Source organism: Fundulus heteroclitus, unplaced genomic scaffold, assembly GCF_011125445.2.
Source record: "Fundulus heteroclitus isolate FHET01 unplaced genomic scaffold, MU-UCD_Fhet_4.1 scaffold_94, whole genome shotgun sequence".
Classification (NCBI taxonomy): domain Eukaryota; kingdom Metazoa; phylum Chordata; class Actinopteri; order Cyprinodontiformes; family Fundulidae; genus Fundulus; species Fundulus heteroclitus.
The window spans coordinates 942,177-970,094 of NW_023397406.1; the positions used below are offsets into that span (position 1 = coordinate 942,177).

At 38.3% G+C, this 27,918-nt stretch overlaps 1 protein-coding gene across 1 annotated transcript in view; it reads right to left on the bottom strand.

Annotated features, from left to right (window-relative positions):
• The window catches only part of map4l (microtubule associated protein 4 like), a 96,404-nt gene that overhangs the window by 49,548 nt on the left and 18,938 nt on the right, over positions 1-27,918 (bottom strand). The window contains exons 4-5 of the mRNA XM_036134914.1: positions 25,723-25,962; positions 15,592-16,839 (exon numbers count right to left, since the gene is read on the bottom strand). Coding sequence (XP_035990807.1) covers positions 15,592-16,839; positions 25,723-25,962 — 1,488 coding nt within the window. The remainder of the gene's footprint in view (positions 1-15,591; positions 16,840-25,722; positions 25,963-27,918) is intronic.

A 27,918-nucleotide genomic window follows, 5' to 3' on the forward strand; every position in this document is an offset into this window, starting at 1 on the left:
AAAACAGACAGATTGATTTTTTGGGTAGACCTGTAAAGACACCATTGCATTAGTCAATGCAGTAATCAATGCGACCAAAGATAAATGCATGGATGAGTTTCTCTAGAGCATTTAATTTACTCTCCATATTAAAGCTATAATTGGTAATCCTGTTCAGAAACACTTTTTATCATACTGGGTAAAATGGTCCTTCTATCCTAAAATTAGTTAATACATCATGTATTCACTAAAAGGGAGATTTAAAAAATTGTTCTCTGTAGGAGCTGCAGGCCTGTAAGAACTTTACCCAATCTCTGCCGTTTGGTCCAAGGGGCAGAGATTTTTCAGTTTTGTTCTTGCTCTCACCCATAGACCTTATATACTCACCCCCTCTGTCCCTGAAGTTCAAGGGGAATCGCCTTATCTATTAGTTGTCCCACATGCCAATCATTCTGAAGTGCTCACATAATGCCAGTGTCCATGCTTGTTCCTTCCTAGTTTCCGTTTGCTGGCTGCACATGTACGCACTTCAAGTGTTTATGCATCCAGTTAGCTTTGGTGTTAGCCGTTCATTGTAGCTCCAGTGCTCTCTCACCGTGGACTTTGAACATGGCTCAGAGTCGCAAGAAGCAAAGCATGTTCATGTTTATGAGAAGAGGAAGGCCTCAGTAAAAAGAAATAAGACCAGAGTAGATTTCGGAGAGTTTTTTTCACTTGATCCCCCTGAAAAGCGGAAGAGCAGGTAAGATGGTTTTGCACACAAGCATTCAAAAGGGTACTTGGGGAAACTTCCGGAAAAATCCAGAAGTTTAACACAATCAACCCTGATATCCTCCACCAGAAGCTCACTCAGCTCAGTACCACCCTCCACCTGTCAGTGGGTAGTACCATGCTTCTAGTCCAACCACCAGCAGCAGGTGAGGCTAGGGAGCATATTTTCCTACTCAAGAACAATCAACACCAGTGCCCCCAGGGATGTCTCCTCCCATGTCTCCTCTTCACTCTATACACTAATAACTGCAGATCTGTGAACCCATCTGTGAAACTCCTGAAGTTTGCAAATGACACCACTGTCATTGGGCTTATCCAGGACAGTGATGAGTCTCCATACAGACAGGCTGGTCCAGTGGTGCACCCAGAACTTCTTGGAGTTAAACCTACTAAAGACAGTGGAGATGACGGTGGACTTCAGGAGAACTTCCCACACTCTGCCCCCCCTCACTATCCTCAACAATGCTGTGTCTACTATGGATCACTTCCGGTTCCTAGGAACCAACCTCTCTGGGGATCTGGGAGGGTCCTCACAAATTGACACTATCTTTAAGATGGCCCAGCAGAGAGTGTACTTCCTGCGGCAACTTAAGAAGTACAACCTTCCTCAGGAGCTACTGATCGTCTTCTACACTGCCATCATTCAGGCTGTCTTGTGCTCATCCATCTCTGTGCAGTTCATTTCATCCACAAAACTCGACAGGTCAAAACGGCAACAAACAACTGGAGCTGAAGAGAGGACCATCAAGACTGATCTTCCACCCATTCATGACCTGTACAGGTCCAGGGCCAGTAAAGGGGTAGCTAAAATGGCCCTTGACCCAACTTATCCTGGTCACAGGTTAATTAGACTTTTACCTTCAGGTCAGAGTTCTACAGAGCGCTAAGGGCTAAGACGAGCCGACACAGAGCCAGGCTCTACCCCCAGGCGGTGTCTCTGAAGAACTATTTATAGTTATGGTAGCCGACTATTCTGCTGTGGTAAAAGAAAATAACAAAACAAGTGTTCTTACCTTTTCCCCCTGAATAATGTCTTTTCTGTTATAGACTGTAGTTTGCTGTTCTGCTTGCTGTTACATGTCTGCCTCTTTTTTTTTCACTATGTGAGCGTCGGTATCTGAAGTCAAATTCATTGTTTGCACCCACAAACTTGGCAAATAAAGTTGATACTGATTCTCTTAATACCATAATGTAAAAAAGCTATGGGGTGTTAAAGTGTATACTTTTACTATGGGCTTTAAGAAAACAGAGATAAAGAGAAAACCCAGTCAAGCAGTGAACATGTTACTAGTGGTTAATAAACTTAGAGTAGGTTGGAAAGTAGTCAGGATTAGCCGGCAGAGTCGGCCTTAGATACAAGCACATCCTTGGAAAGCTTCTTCAATAAAAGAAAAGGCTTCCTAAACACCACTAAACATCTCTTTCCAGGGCCTCGAAACATTCCCACTTTTTCCCCAATACACCCGGGACCGAGCAGAAATAACAGCAGCTTGTCAAGCATGACTGACAATGAATGAATCTCATTACATAATCATCCATAAACAATTTGCCTACTGTAATCAAAGGGGGACAGTGATCCACAGGAAGAGGAAGACATTAGACGCTTGCTCGGTTCATAATACAAGACAGGATGGATATCCAGCAGGAAATCCATGCAGGTCTGTTGTTAAACTGCTGGGTCAGGCTCAGAAGCTGCTAGTGCGAACTTTCAAAGGGATTAGGTCGTTAAGAAGTTGATGCTTTTGTTTTAAAGCGAGGAGACAAAGTAGTATGAAATTTAAAAGAGAGAAGGCCTGACTACCATTTACTGTATCACCTCTGTAAATTACAGCAAGCCTTTTGAAGTAACAAATACAATTTTCTTTTGTGCTTTTGAAATACAGAGAGTTGTATGTCAGTAGGATGACTGTTGAGCTGACATGCCTGAAAGCAGCTGAGGGTGTTCTTTAATGTATAGTCCTACTAAACAAAAGCCTTTTTCTCACAAGCTATGAATGGTTTCTGTTATCTGTTAACAAAATAATATTTCTTCATTCAGACTCCAGTAGCTGTTGTGCTGATTTTCATAATGCTTCACATAGACATGGCTCTAAAAAGTGGGGAAACACTGGACAAAAACGAACCGAAACAACCTTTCGTCAGAGCTCCTGATAAAATATCAAAATAACAAACCACTTCTGTTTCTTGTTTTACTTTACATCAGCAGGCCAGACACATGAGGAATTAAAGGGGATGTGTATTTGTTAAAATGATGGATCTGACTGGGCCGGAAAAGATCCAGGGCGGGGGCACTGGGGGTTAACTAGGACATGAGGTTGACACATTTAAGTGCCACCACATTAATGGAGAGTTGTGCAGAAAAAGAGTGCAACACATATGCATTTGAATAATAATAAAAAAAAAACTTCTGCATATTTACCAGAAGAATACAGCAATTAAGGCACACGAATGAAAGAATGGTGAATTGAATGAAAGCTTTATGTCGGCATTATCATTGGCTGGTTGCAGCAACATGTAACCTTACTCTAACATAAAAAACAGTTTTAAATACATGCTACAAGTAATAGTAAAATATTGCAATGTTCTCTGTTATCAGCGTTTTAGCCACCAAATTTTATCAGTGTTATACATAAGCAGGAATTATACTATTTATTTTAACCCAAAATCAATCAGTTAAAATCCAAGTACCTAGCCAGCATTTTCAGTTAATTTCTCTAGGTTGATGAATGGTTGAAAGAAATACTACTGACATTAGTGAAATATGATGAATGATTAAACTCTAGGTCCAAAAGCTTTTATTATTACACCCTATTTTCATCAATTGTGTCTTTGATCACAATTGGATAAGTTATAGTTACTAAGTGCAACTTATGTCTTAAATCTTTCAGTCCCAGTCAGTTCTCAAATCCCAATTTTGCTCTACAAATGACAGTGGATTGCTGCATGTTAATGATTCAAATCCAGCATTGTATGCTCTTCGGCCTTATTTAACACATGAACATTTTTAAAACACTGGGTGAAGTGAAATGGGTGAAGCGAGAAGGGGAATCAAATGCGGCAAAGATCTCTGAGTCGGGACTCAAACCCGTGTCAACTGACTGGTATTTTCAGCCTGCTTAACATTTAATTTAACATGCAAAAAAGTGATTGAAAACTGATGAAGTGTAACATTTACCCCTTTAGAAATATGAATGTGAATGAAATTTATTTGTGTTAAAAAAAGTGAAGATTAACATTTGGTAATGTTGAATTTTTGAATGAAACAAAGTTATTTTTATTTTTGTAATAATGTAGACAACACTTCTCTCTGTTCATACTATCCAACCTTTCACTATGCTTTATACAGGGTTTGGAGAGATTTCTTCTCCTCACTTTGAGTGGGAGGACTTTTACGATTATCGGAAACCACATTCTAAAACTATATTTAAAACCTTTTGGTGTTAACTACAAACAGTAAACAAGATGCACTGTAAACCACGATCTCATGGTGTAATTGTATGAAAAATACTTAAAAACTAGGGCTGTCAGTTTTAACGCGTTATTAACCCGTTAACTTTGTTAGACCATAACGGCAACAATTTTTTTGCTGAGCGTTAATCGCATGTCAAAACACATACACCGTTCCTTAATGTTTTTTCCCCCGCAGCGCTCTCCGGACTGTGTTTTTTTTCTTTACCCTCTAAGCTTTCTGTTGTTCCGAGAATGCAAGAAACTGTAGCAAAAACAGACCTGCGCTCACTGTTGCCAAGTCCGCTTATTTCATGTGACTTTGGGGTTCTTTTTTCTAAAGTCGCTTGTAAATTTCATGAGTTGCGGGTTGCAGTTTTTTTGGGCTTGTTTCCGAAAGTAAAGTCACTTATTTGGGCTCTAAAATAAGTGCTGCTGCCGCACTACAGACACTAGCTGAAATATCCCTCTGCCTCATTACTCGCTGGAGCGCATCCTGACATAGGAGCCCAGGGAATAAAGGCAGACAGAGCAACTCTGCCCTAATTTTCTGCAGTTTACGGTGCAATAACCGGTGATAACTGCTGAAAGTAGATTATGCAGTGCAGATCACCATTTCGAGCAGAGATTGGTTCTGAAGATGAGTTTCTACATGCTGATACCATTGCAGAAACCCAACCCATAAACCATACTTTAATGCTTATTAATTCCTTGTCTTTTTATTTGACAAACTAAGGCTGAATCATGTTGCCAAATGAAGTACTCTGGAGTTACAGTGTCAGCACATGAAGCTGTGCTAAACAGTTCTCTTTTAAGGGTGTTAAGCTCCTGCCCCAGTTGAAAGCAAAGTTTAAGACTCTGGAATGACCTGAAAATTTAAAACCCTTTTCGAGGCTTTAAACTGTATGAATGTGGATATAAACAGCATGCAAAAATATAAGAAGAAATTATTGTTGTTGGTGTGAAAACTCAGGATTAGATGTGTGTGTGAGAGTAAAAAAATGAATAAAACCTGTGACTTTATTAAAATGTAAAATTAGTATTACTTTACATGTAAATGGCTAATTTAAGCTTAATGTATGCTTTGTTTAAGAAGCAAAAAAAAAAAAAAAAAAATTCGGAATAAAATATTTATTTATTTACACATTTGTTTACACATTGTGTAAACATCAGGGCGTTATGAATAGCGATTTAGGCATTTTTGGCCAGAGTTTAACATTTCATGGCACCAGGATGTTTTCTTTACAATTCTGAAAAGTGCTTGAAAAAAAAAAAATATATATATATATATTGTACAAGTTTTTTACTAGTGTCATTTATTGCAAAATTGCATATTAAAATGCCCAAACAGGCTTTTACACTTTCAGAAATAAAAGATAAAATATGCGATTAATTTGTGATTAATCTTGAGTTAACTATTGAAATCATGTGATTAATCGCAATTAGAAATTTTAATCATTTGACAGCACTATAAAGAACATAAAGAACATAAATAAAAATACAACTTTAAAAATGTATTTATCATTTGATTCCTAGAATACCCATTGAAGGATGCCAAAGCACATTCATCATATAACACACCAGAGAATATTTACAAAGAGAGTAAAAAATCATGATGAAGACACTTTATGTAACCAGTGACTAAGATCAGTTTTGATTGAAAGAACACCAAGTGCTTTTAGTTTGATAGGAGGGAAGTGTCTCTGTAATGATGCAGCTAAGTTAGGACCGACAAGATAAGATGCTGGTGGCAAGTTAAGTTTATTTTTGTTCTGAAACATCTCAAAGTCATTTAACACAGTTTTCACTTACATAAACGTTCACAGGGTCAAAATAATGAAGCTACAGCTAACATGAACAGACTGTTATAAAATATTAACTATTATGTAAGAATTAACCATTCACTTTTGTGGTTCTCCCAGGTTCTTTCCGTGTAAAAAGTGATCTTCTCAATTGTAGACTTTAGTAAAAAATGTCTCTTGGAACAGAAACTATACTTTAACATATTTAATCTAACAAGTCCAGAGGAAGGATACAGCTTCGGTACTGGACTCTCATGCATAAAACAATGGACCTGCTCAAGGATTGGTCGATCCTTATCCATGTCGTCTTTGGGATACGTGTCACTGTGAAATAGCCTGGCTCCAGGAATACCCACATGTCCATTATGCCCTGCGATAATTGTCCCCTTGTTTTTGCATGCCACATCTCTGAAGTCCTTGGCATCTGTGAGTTATCTGCTGTTTTCTGGTCTAACTGCTTTCTGCAGCTCCAGCCTCTGTGATCGCATAATCCTTAACAATTAACAGGAAAATGTGAGCATGATGCACATGTCCTGTCAGAGCTTCTGCTCCAACTTGCTTTCACTTCTCATTACATGATTGAGAGGCTGTATTTAAGGCTCGAGTCTCTGGCGATGAGTCTAAGTCAAGTTTGAAGTCTTAAACTCAAGTCATCATCAAATCTTAATCTCTAACCGATTATTTTAGAAATACAAAAGATTATAAATCCTGATCAATCCAAAATGACTGACCGACTTCCTGATCATTAACAGTACTAACTGGAATCGCATATAATCACATTTCCTTACAGTGGACTATAAGAAGATCGTAGGAAATTTCTAAAATCAGCTGTTATCAATATGGGCTGGAAATGTCCCTATGGTGTTACCTACCATAATTATGATCTGATGGTGGTAGGTAATATCTTGTGCCTCCATTTTATACACCAGGAAACTGGGTGTGAAAGACCAAAAGTGAGAAAGTATGAAAATGATGAAAAGCCCAAAGTTCCAATGAGGGCTTTTTGTCAAAATTATAGTACATTTTGAAAAAAACAACAACAACCTTCATGCTGGCATTTAACATTCATGTCATTAAGCCCGCATTTCTGTAGTAAAAATTGTTTTCAATATTTGTCTGATGTAACATTCTAATCTTAAATGTTGAGTTTTCATTAGCGGTAAGTGCACACCGTGTGTTGCTCAAAATAAAACTAAATCATTTTGTTTTCCTTTTCTCAAAAAGATGGAGCCAAACTCACTCTCAACAAATTGTCAACAAAAAGCATTGACAACGTCAGTTTAGCTCAAAGTAAAATGCCAAAAATATTCGGCATGAACCATAGTCAAAGGATAGAATGTGTTGTCTGCATTGAACCTAAACGTTCCTTCTAACACAACATATAAACCCCGCCCCAAAAAACAAACAAAAACAAACACATTTTCTGTCTTTTTAGCTAGTTTAAACACAAGGACATATGGGTTGTTCATCAAAATAAATCTCTTCCCAACAGGCCCAGGACCAATTAACACAAAAATTATCTGATCGTGTTTTATGACCTCATATAAAATGTGTTACGGCATGTGCTAGTATGCTACATCTAACAATTTAGACGCCATGCTAGCTATGTCTAAAATGTTAAGATTTTTATTATAAAGAGGTTACTCTGCTGTGGCTTCAATCAACACTTTGCCCACATAAAACAGAGCATCACAAAGTTGCGGGCATTGGTTTACAGCTAAGATTAGCCCTCATATTAACACACACGTAGCCTTTCAGCAGCACCGTGGTAGTCATGCATGTTAGCCATTTGTGCTAGGACGATCTCTCTGCTTACATTAATTAGTCAGCTCATACACCAATACAAGGATACTGTTTTCTTTATTATGTCTCATTCACTGGTTATATTTGCTTTTGTTGTGAATAGCACCTCTGTGAGAGTTCATTTTTAGATGCGATAATGTTTCCCAAATGTGCTGGAGACACATAAGGAGAAATAGCTGGTGCTCTTATTGATTCCATTGATTGAGCGCACCCAGTCTGCCCCAGTTTATTTTTGATATATTTTTTATTACAACACACTTAGTTTTGCCAAAAGATGGGCTGTGCAATAAAAGATGAACAGTGCAATGAACATTACTTCTGAAAACCTCTAAACTTTAAGGAACAAATTACACCCCAGAAACAATTCAAAAGAAGAGGGAGACATTCATTAATTTGAGGGGTTATAAAAAGCACCACACAAATATTATTACTCTGCAGCCGGTGTGCATGTGCAGTAAAAATAGCAAATGTTCCGTCTTTGAAGGTCACAGATTGCATAGCATCAGCTGGTGAAGGATGAAAACAGGAAGAGGAGACACTACAGCTGGTTGCCCATGGTGCTGGGCAGAGTGAAGGAGTGAGCAAGACTGGGGGTATGGGGAGGGGGAGGATCTTGTCAGAGTGTGTCTATTTTTAGTCTTCGAGCTCACTGCCTGTCACACCCAGTCCACCCCTTCACGATCCCCCGCCAACCCTCACTTGCAGAGTCTACTTGTTTCCACGGCAACCGCCTCCCACGTCTCCCTGACAACGCCCTCCTGGTCCACCAACAACCCAACAAACCCCCACGATATCTAAAACCCAAATCGTTGATGCAGTGATTGCTACAGTACTGCAGCGACACAGGGAGTCTGAGCAATAGAGGAAGATGTATGTGAGGTGGATGGAGGAGACACAGCACGCAAAGACATTGGGTGGGGGGGGGGGTGGAGAGATGGGAATGAGATGATACTGCGGGCGAAAAGGAAAGGACGAGAAAGATGGATTGGTCCACATAGGAGATGAGGAAGACAGGGCAGGAGTCATGGATTGGAAGCTGAATGTTACCAGAAACGGAACATGAAACTAAGATGGAACTGAATTGGAAAATTGAATTGAACAGCATCAGAGGGGAGGTTGGAGGCACAAGCAGAAAAAGAAACAGAGGTGGAAAAAAGGAAGGCAACCAGATGGGGGGAGAAAAAGGAGGACAAGTAGGAAAAATAATCCACCCATAAAATCTCACTACAGCCCAATTCCCACTGCAGAGAAAATAATCTAGACTGCATGATGCCCAGCACGCAATATTTAAATGCAGAAATTAGGGTTCATATGAACACAGACTAAATGCTTGTAACAGAATTTACAGTCAAATCGATTAAAACCAACCTAATGTTTATTTGTTTGTGCTTTACAGGAGTATGCCGTGCATAATTGGCAACAATAAGTTGTTTTCTAGGGACACATCCAGAAACACAACTAAAACACCTGACATCTCATTAATTACTAGAGTGCCTGTCTTATATTACTTTAAGTAACCTGCTTAGGTCCTTTTTGTTACATTAGTCAATGAGTGCAAAAAGCCATTTCTTTTACTGGGGTATAAAAAGTGAAATGACCACCGTTTAGTCACTCTCACTCCAATCATCACTAGGTGCTTAGAGCAGCTGGTTCCATCTCAAATCCTGTCTGCCTCCTACCCTGAACCATCACCAGTTTGCCTATCATGACAATAGGAGCACCAAAGATGCAGCCTCCATAGCGCTGCGACCTGTCCACTAATGCCTGAACAGTAATTACACATATTCCAGGCTTCTGGTCATTGACTTTAGTTCAGCCCCTAACAGGGTTACCCCTCAAAGTTAATTAATGATTGCAATGTATATATTAATTGCGTTAATGGTAAAAATGGTAAATGCAATGTACTTGTACAGCTCTTTAACTAGTCCGACGACTCCAAAGCATTTTCCACTACAATCAGTCATTCCCCCATTCACACCATGAGGGTGGTGAGCTATGTTATTAGCCACAGCTGCCCTGGGGCAGACTGACAGAGGCAAGGCTGCTATATCTGACCAGCAGGCAATTTGGGTGAAGTATCCTGCCCAAGGACACAATGACGGTCAGAGAGGGGGATCGAACCAGCAACCCGCCAATTGCAGGGCAAACTGCCTAACTCCTGCACCACTGTTGCATAATCACAATTTTGCACAAATACAAAAAAAACAGATTTTGCACTAATATTAAAAACAAAATTTTCACTATTAGTAAAAACTAAAAAGTCATAGCCTGTACAAACTATGGTGATAATTATTTTATAAACACATCTGTAAATAAATTCATGCACTGCTTGCTCTTTAAATATCTGTGTATATTGTCTCATCACCTGTTTAAACATTTTTATTTGAATGCAGTCTCCACTTTGTTGCCTTGTCCGTGTGACATGTATAATGACAATAAAGTTGAATCTAATCAAATCGACTATGTATAACGTAAAGTCTTCCAGCTGGTAATTAAATAAAGTGCTGCTGTTAAAGATATAATACCTGCTTACTTGACTGTCGTGTTTTTAAAATGTTATAAATCTGTTCTTTCTCTGTGGCCTATCCTATCAGAAATCTACTGATATATAAAACAATGAATGCTATAATGTGAATGCAATAGTGTGGGGTAATTTCTAATTACCAAATTTTGCTGTTAATATTCTATAATTAAAGTGTGGCAATGTTGAAACATTCTAGTTGTTAGAAACCATTGTTATTTTATAAATTAACCCATATATATGTTATAAAATTTAAAAAAGGGATTCTCGGTAATCTTCAGTGACAGCTTTAATGCATTAAAACAGAAAATGATTCAAAATAGCTAAATTTTTGACACAATTTATTGGGATGTATAGTTATACGTATGTCAATTGTTAAATCTAATACAGTGTTGTATCGGCTGCTGTTTCTCTGACAGGTTATCTGTTTCAAGCCCTTTCTATGATTTTGTCATTAAACTTTCAGTGCTAGGCTTACATGCAAGCACAGAACTATTCCTGTAAGTTTTGTCGGCATGTTGTTTATTTTAGTTTTGCACAATTAAATACAGAAAAAAATATGTTTTGCACAGTATTATCTTGGATAATCTGCTGAGAGAATAGCTTTCTAATAATGGCATTTCTGTTGATGAATTATTCCAGACAAACAATTCCAACTTGTTTATAAAATCTACGCAGGCTGAATTAGAAAACCAGCTCATCATCACTTTCTAAAAGATGAAATATTTGAAATTAACAAAGCACCGTAATATTTGAAATCAATAGCATGATCTGACATGAGACCTAAAGAAAGAAAAACTTAAGCTTCCTCTTAGAGACCAATAAGGTGTTTGTTTCTGTCGGCTGTCGTCAATTTATGGAGAAACCCAATGTTTTTTTCCTTGCTACAATGAGCCATTTATCTTCATCAACGGGCAGTGACAGATGCAGTTAGATGAGCCAACGCCTGATGGAGCCAACGAGCAGGGCTGCGCGTTAACAACAACCTCCCTCTGTGCTTCACAGCTTACACACACTGCACCATGGTTATCTGTCTGCTACTTTACACAGCCAACCACGGCACATACCGGATCCCTGCGGAGTTTCATCTCGTGGATTTCACTTAAACTAAATCTCACTGGCTGGCTCCCAAAGACAAAACAACGTCTTAATAAACAAGGTTATCCATCAGCACATCACAAACACACACATGCAGAGACAATGTACAGCTGGATAGAGACTACTCAGCAGAGAGGAATTCTGTTCCCTCTCCTTAAAAGCAACACACACGCACGGTTGAATGAGAAAAAGTACTTGTAAGCCATTTTTTCATCAAAGGCATAAAACCCTTGCATTCATCAATTATGTATTTGAGAGAAAAGGAAGGGGTATGGGTTTAAAAATAGTCAAATAACGGAGAGAGGCCTTAAAAATAGAACATTCACACAACGTCTTTCACTGATCTCTGTTGTTACAATGTGATTCTTACTTTGTTTTTACTTTTCCAGGTGATGCGTTGGGAGCTTTAGGGCTAAAAGAAAACCTCTTAGCTGAGAAAAAGCTAATAACTTCAGCTAAAACATGTTTTGACATAAAGCACTTACAAGACTCCACAGCTCCAATACTGAAACTGATCAGATATCCTCCTCCATATTTTAGGTAAACAGTCATTCTGTCCCATGACAGTGAAACCAGGCTGCTTTAAACATTTAGAGGAGGTCTCATGTCATTAGTTCAAGAATTAAAGGCTGTCTTAAATCCCTCAGATGATAAGTGACATTGCACATAGACCCTGGAGCGATTTCTGTGCAACGAATGTTAATGTCAAGAAGTATAATGAACAATGGGGTCACAGCCATTACATGCAGCTCTGTTTAGGATTTGTTTAGTTTGCTCTGCAAAAGAACAATACATGAGAAAATAGTCTTGGCTAACTTTATAGGCTAATATTCAGTTTTTGCAAAACCATGATGTAAAGAATACTTTGTTGCACTATTACACTTGAATGTTAGCTAAAGCACTGAAACCAACTTTAGATGAATACATTCATTTACTCTGGTAAAACCAGAGTATTCTGAATAATAACTGTGTACAATCCTTCTGTGGAAAAGTCAGCTGTATCAGAAACACAAGAACACTCAATCCCAACCTGGGAATAAAAGAGGAGTTTTCTGAAGACTTGTGTTTAGAATAGCTAACATAGATGAGGAAACCTTTTCAGCCATAATTAACAATGCAACAACATTTAAGCCATTTTCACATCATACATCTGACTGTAGTCACCCATCCATCCATCCATCCATCCATCCATCCATCCATCCATCCATCCATCCATCCATCCATTTATCCATCCATCCATCCATCCAAGTTCAGTCATGGTAAAATGAAAGTACGTATTCTGATTATTGGATTTTATGCTTCTAGATATTTAAGATATTTGTATTGCATTTTTTTGGGTTCTAAACGGTGTAAAATCAAGTAGTGAGTGTACAAAGACACTAATTTCAAATTCAGGTAAAAACAAAGACAAAGAACAAGCCCAGATAACTATGTCATAGTTTTTAAGCTGCTGATAGGTAGAAAGGACACTCTGTCCCAGGTGTGAAGATGTTTTGGTGTGAAATGTGCGACTCAAACCTGGTAAGGATCATTTAGTGTTGTGATATATAAGAATCAAGAATTAAAGGAGGGTGTACTTTCCTTTTACCATCAACATAAACAATATTAACAAAGCATTGCAGCACAGCTAACTAAATTTGTTACTTTACCATTTTTACAAGGTATTGAAATATTTAAGTAAATGGCCAAAGCCCTTAATAGAAAACTGATGTAAAGTATGTTCAAAATAAGCATAACAGGTTAGAACCCAGCAACCTCATAAAGTCTCTGTGACTCAGCTTTAAAAATGAGTCAGCTGCTCTTGTATTAATTCTATTGCTGTATATTCAAAAACTTTACAGCACAATCTAAGTGGGTACCACTTCTCAATTACAGTAAAATATAGGGATTTGTAGGAAGGAAACTTGTCTTACCTTTTGGTGGAGATCAAATTGGATGGCGTCACAAAAAAACAGAAGGGAATGGGGGGCAGATAGAAAGGAAACACATACTTAGTCCCTCCAGAATGAACAACGCCGAATTTAAACACAACTGTCAACTCTAACAATAAACTAGTGTTAGGTCTATACCACAAAATATACGTCAGTATAGGATTACTTCATAGATAGTGTCAGGAAGTTAAAGTTTTACAACCATTTTTAATACTTTTCACTATTGCACCTTAAACAAATGTCTGATAACATGTTAGTAAATAAGATGAGAATCAGAATTAAAGGTGCATTGAACTAGATAAAGTATGGTTAGGTTTAACGTTTGTAAAGTCAAATAACTACATTTGAATATATATTTTTTTCTGGATTCAGACACATTGCTTGGGTGCAAACTGGATGATTACACAAGAATAGGATAATCTTTGTCATCTTAGTTGTTCTTTCGTCATTCTTTGAACACTGGACTGTTGGATATCAGAATTAATAAAAAAATGTTGATGCTCAGTTTCTGAGAGCTGCACCATCCTATGACAGTAACAAGTCCAAAAAAACACAACTGAGATTTGTTACACATTCTGATAAAATCAGATTCTTATGTAACCTAACAACTGGATGAAGATACGCTTTTATTTCTTAATTTATCTTTGTTTGATACTTTGACATAAACATTGAGCTGACTGTTCACACACAAATAATAATTTGACTCCAATCAATGTTCTACATTGAAGTGAGTATTCCTGTGCCCCTTGGAAAATGTTTCCGTTTTCTTCACTATGGGTAGTAATATAAATAAAGCAGGGACACATCTTCAGTGAAACTGTCTAAAAACACAAAAAAAGCAACAAAAAAACCCAACAACTGTTCAAGTGATATTTAAGTGATATTTTCCCAGCTTACAGTCTGTGTTTTACTTTGATTAATGCATAACAAACACATTTGGAAATCGTTTGGTTATGTAGTGCTTTGCAAAATTATTCAGACCCATTTCATTGGAATTTTGTTTGACAGACCAACACAAAGCACTGCATAGTTGGGAAAGAAATATGCAAAATGATTGAACAGTACTTAACGTCACTAGGGTAAAGGAAGCAACATGTTTGGCATGCTTTTCAGATTTTATTTGTACAAACAAAAATGTTGATCATGTTTCATTTTCCTTCCACCTCCCCAGTTATCAGCTGCTTTGAGTTGGTCTGTCTCATAAAATCCTAGCAAAATGTATTACATTACTTTTTTGTAAAGTGAAAAGGTGGAAATGATCATGGGGTATCAATACTTTTGCAAGGCACTCTAGGCATCGTAATGCTCTACCACTACCACACTAATTTGTCACTGCACAAGAAATTACGACCCAAGTGTTCGTAAGACTGTAAAAGGCAACAGCAAATTGACTTTGCCATGCATGAACTTAGGTTAGGTCTATGCGTCTATGGACAAAAAGGACATAACAGAGGGTTAGACAGGCAGGTGATATTCAGATGAAACAATAGACACACAAACAAGCAGAGCAACTATTTGAAGCAGCAGGTCAGGTAATACACTTGTTATGATCATGGTAACTGATACACAGAAGCAGGCTGAGGGACATCAAATAAGGCAGTTTAAGCTTTTACCCTTACAGGTTGGTTATCAAGGGCCCGACTAGTAAAATATGTTTCTATTATAACAACAATCATCTTTATTTGTTATTGAATCTTTTGTACATTCCAATAAAATGTTTCCTCAGCATTTAACCCACCCTTAGGGAGCTGTGGACTGCCATAGCAAAGCGCCCGGGGAGCATTCTGGGGCTAAGGGTCTTGCTCAGGGACCCAAAGTGGCAGTCTGTGGGATTTAAACCAGGGAACTTGCAGCAATAGCAGGACACGAATGCCCTGCTATAACCGCCAGCCCCCCTTTTTATTTTAAAAACAATACTCATTGCACTCATTTGTGTGCCATACTCCTGCCAGCACTTTTATATCTGGCTGACTTTCCGATTTTAAAAGTTTACCGAAGATTTTCATCTAATTAATAGGAATACATTAAAAACTAATACAAAAAGATCAATCTGTCGGGCCCCGGCTATTACATATTCAAAGAGGAAAGGATCAACCACCAAACAGGCCTGGTACTCAATCCATAAACAGAGCCATGCATACAGAGACAAACAGTACTACTTTCAAATACCCTGGTTTATAAACACGTCTGTTAAAATCAGTCCCAAAGGTCAATCTTAACTTTCCTGTAGTTCACCAACCTTCCAGAAGGGGTAGCTGTGTTGACGAGGACTCCTGGTGCTCTGAGTGTACAAGGAAGGAGGGAGGGGCTGCCTGGGTGATCGAGGAAGATGGATTGGGTGAGCTAAGCGACATGCCTACACCTTTTTGGGGAGTACCCAATGATGAGGAGGGGGTGGCTTCAGTTTTAGAGGAAACTGAGGAGGAACTAAGGGAGCTTGCTAAGGTGGTGGTGGACATAGGAGCAGGAGTGCCTGGTAAAACTGCTGTTGCTGTGCTGACAGCGGAAGTAGCAGTGAAGGGCTTGAGTGTGCCCGAGGGGACAAATGGCTCAGCATTGACATTGAGGGTTGATGTAGTTGTTGCAGGAGCTGGGTTGGTGGAGGAAGTGAAAGCATTAGGAGGGTCTGGGGTGGTTTTTGCAGGGCTGAACACATAGGGAGGTTGTGAAACAGGGAAGGTAGCTTCTATCGGAACGGACTTAGTTAGAGGAGCAGTGGCAACAGAGAGAGTTTTGGGGGTAGGGGTAGTGGTCTGCGAGTCAGGTGTGGAGCCTGGAGGAGTCTGGAGGACTGAATCGAGGTAAGAGAAGGTCTGGGAGACTGGGCTCAGATTGTCCCCTGTCAGTAGTGCTAGACTTCCACTTTCATCCCCACTTTTACTGGTAGTGTTTGTGGTAAAACTACTGTTAGCCTCAGGCTTACTGGTTGAGACTTTTTCTTCGTTTGCCTTTGGCCCATCTTTAACAGATAGAGGGTAATCTACTGCACACATGGGTTCATAGGCACGTGGAGATGGATCTTTCACAAGGCTAACATGGGAACAGTTAGTGGAACTTGTAGGTATTTGTCCAGGAGCAGTATCAAGAGAAAACTTTGGGGCAATTGTGGCTGGTGTGGGAGAGACGGGTTGCTGAAGTGCGCCCCACTCCTCTGGAAGTCTTGCCCGACTCTTAGTCTTTCTGCTTTTTACCCTACCCCCTCCTCCACTCTCTCTGATTCCCCGCTCCCAGTTCTCCTCCTCATCTCTGTCCTCCTCTGCCACCATTCCGTCTTCTTCCTGCATCGTGTGCTTGTCTGACCGGCCACTGTTATTCTCCTGCTCATCCAAGAAGTCGTACACCTCATCGCTGCCCTTCCTCTTCTTCTTCCGTCGTCGCTGCTTGCCAGACTCTCCCCCCGTCCCCAATCTCTCTGGACTGAGGGGTTCAGAGTTGGAGGATGTGGGACTGCTGTCGTCCACTGAGCCACTGGGAGAGAGGACGGGAGCTGCCGAGGGGGAGGGTTTTATAAGAGGAGGAACCAATCATATACTGTGTCAGAGAAATACAGGCTAAAAAGCCCTCAGAGTGGCTACCTTACATGAGTACTTTTTTTATTATCATAGAACTAACTTCATTTACTAAACTGTCATTCTAGTTAAAGCACCTTGGGCAATTTGACTGCAAGCAGACAGCTCTAAACACATTAGTTTGTATTTGTCAATTTATTTTCTCTTATGGAGCGTTAGTTTGAAGCCAATCCAAAGGCTTTCTAGATTCTACACAGGCAATAGGCAGCAAAACAAATTCACAAAACAGAGTTTCTAGATATTTTTCATTACAAAATTCTGCGTTTCCAAACTAACATTTCCAGTTTCCAATATTTTTTTGCCAAGCTTTAAAATTTAAAGTTTTGCTATGTATGTCTGGCGGATATTTCTAAAGTGGTCAGGCTTTGAACACAGGGCATGCAAAACCAGAAGGACATTGAAGAGAAAGAAAAAAAGATCGATCGATTAGATAGATAGAGAGATGGATGGATGGATGGAGATGGAAAGAAGATATTGAGATAACAAACACAATATGGAAATACAAATATTTTCCAAACTTTCTTAACTTTTCCCAATCACATCTAAAATTGGAAACTGCTTAAATTAAATTTCATACTTTTTCAGATTTTTTTTAGGAATCCTGGACTATTATTATGTGTCAAATGTTTCAGATTAACCCAAATTTTAACTCAAAGCTTCATTCAATTATGATGGAGGCAGAAATCTAAACCTTAAGATCCCATAATACTATGCACAACTTCATTAGAAGCAACTTTATAACTAAAACTGCTTCACTGGAGTGGATACACACCAAAACCAAAATGTCATCCCTTCCCTACAAAGCTGTTATATTCAACTATAAATATTTTAAATATCACATAAAGATCGCTCACAGCTGCACTTTTCCTTTTTTCCTGCAGACAGAAACAAGCAAGGTAAGAACAACAACTGCATAGACAATAGGTCAATGTTAGTTTAGCCCCAGACATATTTATCAAAAGAAAATGTCTGTGGTCAAAATCATCTCCAAATATGATTAGAGCTGTCCACCTGAGATCAGTTAACCAAAGTTACATGCTAAGACAAACAGGATTAATGTTGCATGAATTAATGTTAAAATACGATTGGGTTCTAACTTTGTGCATGAATGTAGTGAGCCTTTTTACAAGAGACATTGATGTTTTCTGTGATTTTTGAATCCAACATTGTTTGTAATCAAGCAAAGGTGAAAGTGAGTGAAACTCACGTTGTCAACAATAAACAATCTTGCTTTCAGAAAATTGATCCATTTGACCGCTGTCAGGGTGCTCATACCTACAATTCAAGTGCTCGATAAGGGCAACCAGTAGACAACAATTTTTAAGATGGTTTTGCAAACTGACAAACTGCCTCCATTCGTGGCGGTGAGTTTTGTGGCTTCTTTAACATATTCTTTGTAATACTTAATTTCAGTCATTTTTGCAAAATCATTAATGCTTAGAATTGGACATTCATTGTTCCACAGAGGGGAAATTTGTCTCTGCGTTAGGGAGCGGTGGGCTGCCTGTACTGAGTGGCACCCGGGGAGCATTCTGTGCTCAAAGGTCTTACTCGGGGTGGCAGTCTGCGGGGATAGAGCCAGGTTCTTGCAGCCTTCTTAGAACACAAGCACACTGCTCTAACCACTAGGCCACCATTCCCCTCTATCCTGGTATGTTGTGTTTGATTTTCTCCCAGTAGAGCCACACGTCTTTACTTTGGTTTCATGCGGCTACAGCACATTGTTCCTTTTATAGTTCTATATAGTCTGACTTACGAGTGATTTGCTGGTATACATCCATACATAGGAAGACTTAGTACTTTCTTAAATGTTCTTAGCTTGTAAATATTATTTCTTACTGTCCCATAAAGGACTTAATATTGTTTAGGAATGGCCTAGAAGGCTTTCACTGATTGATTGATGGAAGCAATTGTCTCTCTGAAGACAGTTTATATCCTTTCTTAACAAACTCCAATATGCTTTGAAAGAGAGAGAGAGAGAGAGAGAGAGAGAGAGAGGGAAAGAGAGAGAGAGAAAAACATGGTTGGCCTTGCTGATGATCAATTAACAGAAATAGATTTAATCAGTAACAGCCAACATATGCTTTACTTTAGAAATCCAATCAATACAGCAGAATAGTTCTTAGTTTTTTTCCCTGACTATATTTGCAATTATCATCTTTATCTTCAATATTTGTTTAAATAGGAGGGGATACAAGTTTATGAAAGTTCCAGATATTTGTCATTTTATATTGAAAATTCAGACTAGGGGCTAAAAATAATTCGCGGCATCTGTTTAGCAACATATTTCTTGTTAAAGTTGCTGTCAATATGTGACTTTGACTATCAGAACTAAAATGAGTTATTCTCCATAAAAGGCTCAAGGTGATCATTACTCGATCTGCTAAAATACAAAATGGAAACCTATTTTGGCATTAGGAGCACTGTAGAATTAGACAAACATCAATATCACATTGTTTAGACGAGTCAAATCTGAACTGGAATAATCTGCACTGATGAGATTCTTTAAAACACAGTTTATGATTTGTAAAACCGTTCCTCTGTTTGTAAAACCCCCAAAACTTGGATTTTCAGTTTCCCCAAAAAATATGTTAAAATCTCACCTTCCATCATTTTCATAAACTCAATATGGCATATCGGCTTGTCTTCTCAGTTGGATGTATTTTTATACCTTTCTTTCATTCACAGATACGCAAACAATTTTGGACCAGCACAAGCTTAGAGACCTCATAACAGCAATATTCAATGTCCCGTGTTTTAAACAATGACATTGATGATTAACTAAAGAGCCCAGACTATATTACTTTAAACCTCTGAAGAATGAAATTTAGCCTGTCTAAACACTGAGTGTGTCTCTCTTTGTTCGTTTAAACAACATTGTTGTAATCCGAGGGACAGAGCGGCTCCTGTGAATCAAGCAGGCACACAAAACAGATCAAAGCGAGCACAGAGGGAGCAACAGGACCGTGAACAAACTAAACAAGACAAATAAATCAAGCTCATACCATACAGGAGCATGCATGATCAAATCCAATGCATGCATGTCGGAAAATTTACAGCAACCAATGTATACATGGGCACACTAAAATGGAATCTCAAACAAAAGGCATGTTACAAAGAGAAAAAGAGGACACATAAGGGCTCTGACAAACAACATTGTTTGGTTTGCATTGATTATACATAGCTTTATTTGTCTGGGTTAGTTTTTGGGGCAGTGCCTTACAAAAATACTCATATCAGCTTTTTTCTATTTGTTCAAGGCCGAAATTTCTATTTCAAATTTCTTTTTTTTTTTGTGGTAGGGAACAACAAACTCAGGAGCAATGTTTGGGGAGGACGTCAAAGGCACATGTTTTGTTGTAAAATGTACCGTTGAAACCTTATCACTACTTGATATACGGTAGTAATAATTGACTTAATGAGCAAATGTTTTTAATCATCATATTAATAGCAATATTGTTTTAATACAATAGTGTTCCTCATCAATCCCATATAGCATTTTTTTTTATCTGCTCAACCCACTAGTAACTAGCATTATGCATCAAATGTAGTTTCCTTCATTAAAAGAACAGTTAGGTTACATTGATATTTGCTACAATAGATAAGTTTGCAAGCAAAATAATTATTTTAATGAATAACCCCACTAAATCAAACTATAAAATTCCATAGAAACATTAATTTACTGTATTGTCTCTCAACACAAGTTATGAATTATGAGTTAATCCGAGGGGGGGGGGGGGGGGTCTTTAACAGCTCATAACTACCCAAACACAGTTGAACACAACAGCAACAGTATTGTCATTGCTTGTTTACAAGTCTGAAAGAAGGAGGATTTTTTTTCTAAACAATAATAAACTCATCAATCTCCCGCTTTCCTGTGACTCTGTCAGCCTTTCCCTCCCTCCTGCATCCACCTCTGTTCTCAGTTGCTTTGCCTCATAACGCCATGATGAAACCATCCCAAAAGCACAAAAGATTGTTTCAAATTGCCTCTCTACTTACTTGCCGTTTTACTGCACTGAAAAATGATCGGATGGCAATGTTTCTTTTTTTCTTGCAGCATCATACACTGTATGTTACTTACACAGTAAGTAACATAACCTGCCTGCTGTGGTCCTTGGTCTTCATGATTCTGTTTGTTCGCTAATGTTCTCTAACAAACGTTGGGTCGGGTCACCCAAAAGCTGGATTTATATTGACTAAATTACACACAGGGGAACTCTATCTGCTAATGAAGTGACTTCTGAAGCCAGCTGTGCTGAATTTTATTTAGGGGTATCAGATTAAAGAGGGCTGATTACAAATGCAACCAAACTTTTCAGGTTTTTATTTGTAAACAAAATGTATGTAATGTTTTATGTTGGTCTGTCACACAAAATCAAATTAAAACATTTCTAATTGTAAAGAGGGAAGCGTGAAAAAGCTCAAGTGGAGTGGCCTCTGTATTCAACTGTTTTTTTTTTTAAATTTAAGTTACATTTGTTATTTGGTAATGACACACACTTGAGTAGTTCAGTTTACTAAAAAGAAAAAGACCAATATAAAAACAAGTATAAAACAATGAACAAAGGTCTTTATCCTATTCGTTCCTGTTGTCTAAAATACATTTCTAGCTTAGTTTTATCATCCACTTCCCAGCATGCCTTTTAGTGGGTATTGCATCAGTGCATATTAGCGGAATTGGAGAACAGCACATTTCCTTATAAATCTGCCACCCTTTCCTGCATTCTTAATTAAATGAAGTTGCTATTTTCTCCCTGTGACGCGAAGCCTCATCTGCTATAAACAGGCAGCTGGGATATTGTCATCCATAGTTAATGTGATAGGGTTTTTAATGGCTGCTCTTCCTAGTCTGATCTCTGGCAAATTGCCACAAATTACATTATTGTCCAGGCACTTGTTGCTTCAGAAAACCAAAAGGCAAGCTCGAAATTTGTGCAAAAGAGGGTTCATGCTGAAGGTGGCTGCAGAGCTGCACTGCAGAGACACGGTAGGTAAATCTGCAGAGAAACAAAATGCCACAAAGAACACAGCAGAAGATGTTCAGCTGCCTGTTTGGAAAATTTATTATCAGCAACCTGTAAAAGTTAAGGCCCTCTAATGCTGCTTTTATCCAAAAACACAACCAAGGTTCTAAGGCAAAAGTCTGCTGAATCAGACGGATAACTTGTGAAGTATTAATTACACGAGTAAAGATTGATGATGAAAGTCTCTGATGGTACTTCCAGTACCTTCTGCTGTGAAGAGAGAAAAGTTAATCCTGTTTGTCTAGTATGTAATTCTACCTTTAAAACCCCACAAAGTAATAATCTATGTTGAAATGTCCATTACATCCTTTGGTCTAACATAATGCTAGACACAATAAACAAACATAACTGGAGGTGAAGTTTTAGTAAGGTCCGACTTTATTTCTTTGAAAGTGATACTTTTGGAAACCAGGCAAGATAATGGTATAAAAACATTTTTAAAAAGAGCTGGCAAATATTTATTTGTAAAAGTTTTGATTTCCTTTACGATTTATTTCTGACAGCTTATGATAGTTTTTGTCTTCCGTTGTATTAATGTGTGAAAGCAAAAAATAAAAAACGTGTGTTTTATACAGCTGCACAAGAATGAAAAATGTAAAATGAATTTAAGCCTTAATTTAAACACAATGGGAAAAAAAGATGTTGACAAATAATCACTGATGGCAAAATTGTTGGCACGCCTAAAAATCCCTTCAAGGAAAAAAATGCCCAATTCAAATGTGTACTTTGCTTTGCATAATTGAGCCAAATTTCTAGGAAATTCCATTTTTTAATCTATGATTGTATCTCCCTGGGGTGTTAATATGATGTTTAACAAATGTAACTCTTCAAAATGGGGAAGATGAGAGAACACACCCTTCAAGTGACACAAATGTGTGTTTACTATTCCTCCAGTCAGATCAGCAATTAAAAAGAGGGATCTATTAATAATCTGCCACCACACACAATGAGCAGGATAGTAAGAAAGGTAAAAATAAATCCCCAAGCTCACTGTTATTGAACCTCAACAAATTGTGTCATCTTAGGGTCGCCAGGTCTCCATAACAACCTTTAGACACCATCTACATGCTAAGAGCTGCTTTAAACTAGTTGCCGAAATAAGCCTTTTTTGTCTTACTGTTAAAATGTAAACAGGAGGAACTTGCTAAGCTCTTGCTGGAACTTTAACGAGAACGTGCTTTGATCAGAATAGAATTACGCTTTATGGCACAAAACAGTCCAATTGGATCTTGCATGAGGCAAAGTGTGAAAAATTACCCCCTGTGCAGTTTTAAGTATAGTGGATGATCTGTGGTGCTGTGGGCCTGTTTCCCTTCTAAGACCCTGGGACCTCATTAGAGTGAATCAATGACTGAGACACCAGGTTTAAAAAAAATAAAAAGTTAGTGTAGTCTGTAGTTGGATCCAGAACACAAGGCATAATCAACATAGAAGTATTAGAGCACACACAAAATCAGACTTCTTCGACGGTTATCTGGGTCCACTGATTTAAATACTATACAAAACCGGACGGCTAAGTCGAATAAACAAGATTAAAAAAGACGATCTAGAGAGGAACAGCCAAAGATCCCTGTCTCTGTATGCTGCAACATTGTTAAACTATCGGCTTTCCTTTTGGCAAAAAGGGGATTTATACAAAGCATTAACTGTAAGAATACCAACAATTGTGCAACCGGCAGTTTTGGTATAAAACATAATGTATTTATTTATTTCGTTATTTCGTTTTATTTTTTTATTTTATTTTATTTTATTTTTCAATTTTTATTTTATTTCTTTTATTTTTTATTGTTTTATTTCGTTATTTCGTTATGATCAAATAGGCTCGACACTGTCTAGACTAGACATCGGACAGACTCAAATTACAAGTTGATTTTGTAAGATTGTGTTTCTTCAATAAAACACTTTATCTTAATGCATTTCACAGGACGTTACCAGAGGAGCCAGCAGATCACAGTGCCTGCATGTATTCTGGGTGAGGCAGAGTCAGCTCAGCTCTGAGATTTAAAATAGCAGCATGTTGTTATATCACTTCAGTCTCTTTCTGAAAAATTAATGAGTGATAGGAAGTTAATTTTAGACTCAAACAAATACAACTGCGCATCTCGGCGACCCCAAGCCATGATGTTAAAGTGGCAAAACCTCTGCGCTTCCAGATGCTCTTCTCCTTGCATTTTGGTTTGTTTTGAGAAACTTTTATTATTTCTGTCATGTACACTAATGCATAAGCAAAAGTGATCCAAAATAGTGGATGTTTACCTAAAATTAGCCTGTATTTTTAAAACAGAAACATATCCAGTACAGGCTGACTGGAATTGAAAATGATGTCTAGATGATGAAATCAGTATTGGCTTGGTTGCATTTCTGTACCTCCTCAGTTCTAAAAATTGCAGCTTTCATGATGCGCAGCACCCTTGGGTATATGTTTTTGTTGCTTGGCAACAACAAAATTAACCAACAAGAAACTGATTATGAAACGCATTAACAATTTATAATTAAAAAGGTTCCTGGCAACCCTTATACAGAGATTTGCTCTCTCTTCATTGTGCAGCAAATAAAGAAGACATAAAGAGCTCCCTGGACAAGCAGACCGAATACAAAACCATGAGGCAGACGGCAATTAGAGAAGCAGAGCTGAAGGTGCTCTGGGGACATGAAAACAACAAGAAAATGCTGCCCTCTGCTGCTGAAAGCCTGGCCAGTGTGATCAAGGTGTTACTCATGTCCTGGCATTTTCAATCCCTTACCAAACCCAAGCCTGTGTTTCACTGTAGAAAATTAAAATTTACAGAATGTCAAATTTGAGCCAGTGAAAGGTTCAACAAGTCAACACATATTGCCACGCAAAAGTATTCATGCCCTTTAAACTTTTTCTCACTTTGCCTCGTTACAACCACAAACTTCAAGGGGTTCTGTTTTATGTGACAGACAAAAACACAGATCAGAGCAAAACTGTGAGGTGAAAGAAAGATTAAACATGGTTTTAAAGTTATTTTTTTTTACAAATGCACATTTTAAAAGGTGTGGTTTTTCACCAGCTGATTTCAAATGTCACCGAACAGCTAAACAGACACGCCTTGAGCGCAGTTTGATCTCAGAATAAAACTAGCAGTTCTGTGAGGGTGGCAGAGAGAACATAGGAGAATAAACAGGCTGACAAAGGACTGGCCAGGGGTACGGTTAATAGTTAAGGGCTGTGAAGAAGTTTAAAGCAGAGTTAGAACAAAAAAAAAACCCACCTTGGATAGGCTTTGGATATCTATCAGGGAACAGTTCAATCCATCATCTGAAAATTAAGAGTATGGCACAGCTGCAAACCTACCAAGACTAGTCATCAAACTAAACTGACAGGCTGAGCAAGAAAAGAAGCCAATAGGCTCGTAGTAACTCTGGAGGATATGCCGATATCCAAAGCTCAGGTGGGGAAATTGGTCAATATTTGTACATTGAGTTAAATAAAGGCGGTTTAGAGAGTCCAGAAAGCCTTTACAATATTAAATGTTGCAAGGCTTGATAAACAATGTCCACAGGTGCTCTCTATCCAATCTGAGTTATTTGGCAGAGCAGAATGGATAAAATGCTTCTAGACACAAAAGAATCAGATAAATTCAAAATAAATATATTAAGGTTTGTGGTTGCAACAAGACAAAATATTAAAGGGGTGTGAATATATTTGTAAGGCCCTGTATTTCATGCGTTCGTCCACTTTCGATATGCTTCTACCTCCTTATTCCCCTGCAGCATTACCATTCAACCCCACATGCAACATTCTGATACCTGCAGAGTGATCCATCGAGTGGATTCCTTGGCCACCAGACGAAAACGGGTCGCTGGTTTTAAAAGCATTGCTTCCACTGAGGTTAGTTGGGGCTTTGTTCTCCACACCAAACAGGCCTGAGCTCTTCTGGCTGTCCATAGCCGGACTCATGCCAGTGTGGCCGAGACCAGAGGTCATAGTGGTCTGGAATGGTGGCAGGCTGGACCCCACGGTCCCACCCATCCCAGACTGAGAGAATCCTAATGCAGAAATACAGGACACAAAAATAGATTATCAGTAGGCAAACCAACACACGTTCACCCACTTTAAATTCTAATAGTAGTAATGAGCTTCTGGAAGAATGGTCTAAAAATCCTTCAGAGAGGAGATGAAGCCGGCTGGGCCGCCATTAGATTAAGAATCAGATTAAGAATCTATGGATTAAGAATTGGACGTCTCTCAAGTTCATGTGAGTGTGAAGGCAGGAAGCAAATACTTTTGATAATATGGTGTATGTCCTGATACATTTGGCCCTAAAACTAAAAGAGGGTGCACTTTCAAAAACTACACTTTCAAAAATGGCATAGACTTGTATATTTTCATTGTTGTATCTTTTTCTAAATGAACAGTAAACCATTAGGTGTGAATCTTTGCATTTACATTAACCAAGCTTGTCTACCCATAGCACAGACTCCTACAGTGAAAATCTACAGTAGCTTTAACTTCAAATGTTGTTGTTCATTGTAGCCACAGAGCAGAGGAATACTGTGGCTGTAGTTCCTTTGAAATCCTCTCATATGTAATTACCTTATAATATAGTTGCCACAAAAAAATAAGACACGCTGTGTCCCCTCACTACCTTGTTTTGTTTGTTAGGTTTAGAGGTGAGGTTAATTGTCTGTATTTTTATTCTGGACAGTTAATTTATACTAAAAACAACTAATCTAAACACAAACAAAGATAGTTATTGAAAACCTGAAAAACAATAACAATATTGACGTGAAATAATTTTTGGAGTTTATGTTCTTTTTCAATCACACCTATTTTACAGCTCATATCGATTGGAAGAGTGGATATTTATTTCAGAACCGCATTAAAGATCAATGTCAATGCTTAACTATGGATTTTAGGATTCCTGACGGGAAACAAAAGCTCAGAAAGCAGAAGGAAAATGGAAGAGAAGGGCGAACGTGTGTGGAGCAGAAGATTTCTAGGACACAGATAAAGCCTGTAATGCAGTGACTCACATCGTACATGTGGTGGGTCAGAGACTGAAGGAATACACAGCAGTGAAGTGTAAACAGTGTCGAACAATTACAAAGCAGCAGCTTGCGATAAGGTATTGACCGGAGCTCTTCACCTAGTTGTTCTGGTGGCAAAATCTCTCTTAAAGGCTACTTAAAAAAAGATTAAAATTGATGTCCAGCTAGGTTTAAACCCTAAGCAGATCAGCACATATGTAAGTCAAAGAATGATCACATATAGTGTCTTGCAAAAGCATTTATACTGCTTAAACCTTTTCACATGTCATGTTAGAAACATAAAGTACATTATACTTCATTGGGTTTTAACGGAATATGCCAACAAAAGTAACGCAAAATTGTGAGTTGTAAAAAAAGAATAAATTAATTTGACATATTTTTGACTATGTTGACGTAACAACTGATGAAGAGTGGCAAGAAGGAAAGCCACAAAAAGTCCTGTTTAAGGTTTATGGTAATTTATCACAAGTTATGTAGGCAGAGCAAACCTGAGGAAAGAGGTGCTCTGGTCAGGGGAGAGCAAATTAAACTGCTTGGCCTTAATGCAAAAACTGTGTGTGTGTGTACGAGGAGGTTTGTTAGAGTTGATGGGACGATGGAAGGGGAAAAATACAGGGCAATCCTGAAGGAAAACCTGCTAGATGACCTTCCAGCAGGTCATCTACCCTACTTATAGTTTAAGAGCTAAAATGGAGTGGCTCAGATCGAAGCCTGTTCATGTGTTAAAATTACCCTGGATGAAAAGAGCTTTCAGAGACATCGCCTCAGAAACACGCAATCATAATTATAGCAAAATTGGGTTCTACAAACTCTTGTCTCTGGATTGCTGATTACGGAGGCATTGCCCACTTTTCTGATCATTTTTATCTGTAAAATAAATGAAAATCATGCAGCATATTTCTTACACTTTTACAATGATCAACCTACTCTGTGTCGATCTGGAGACAAAGTGAG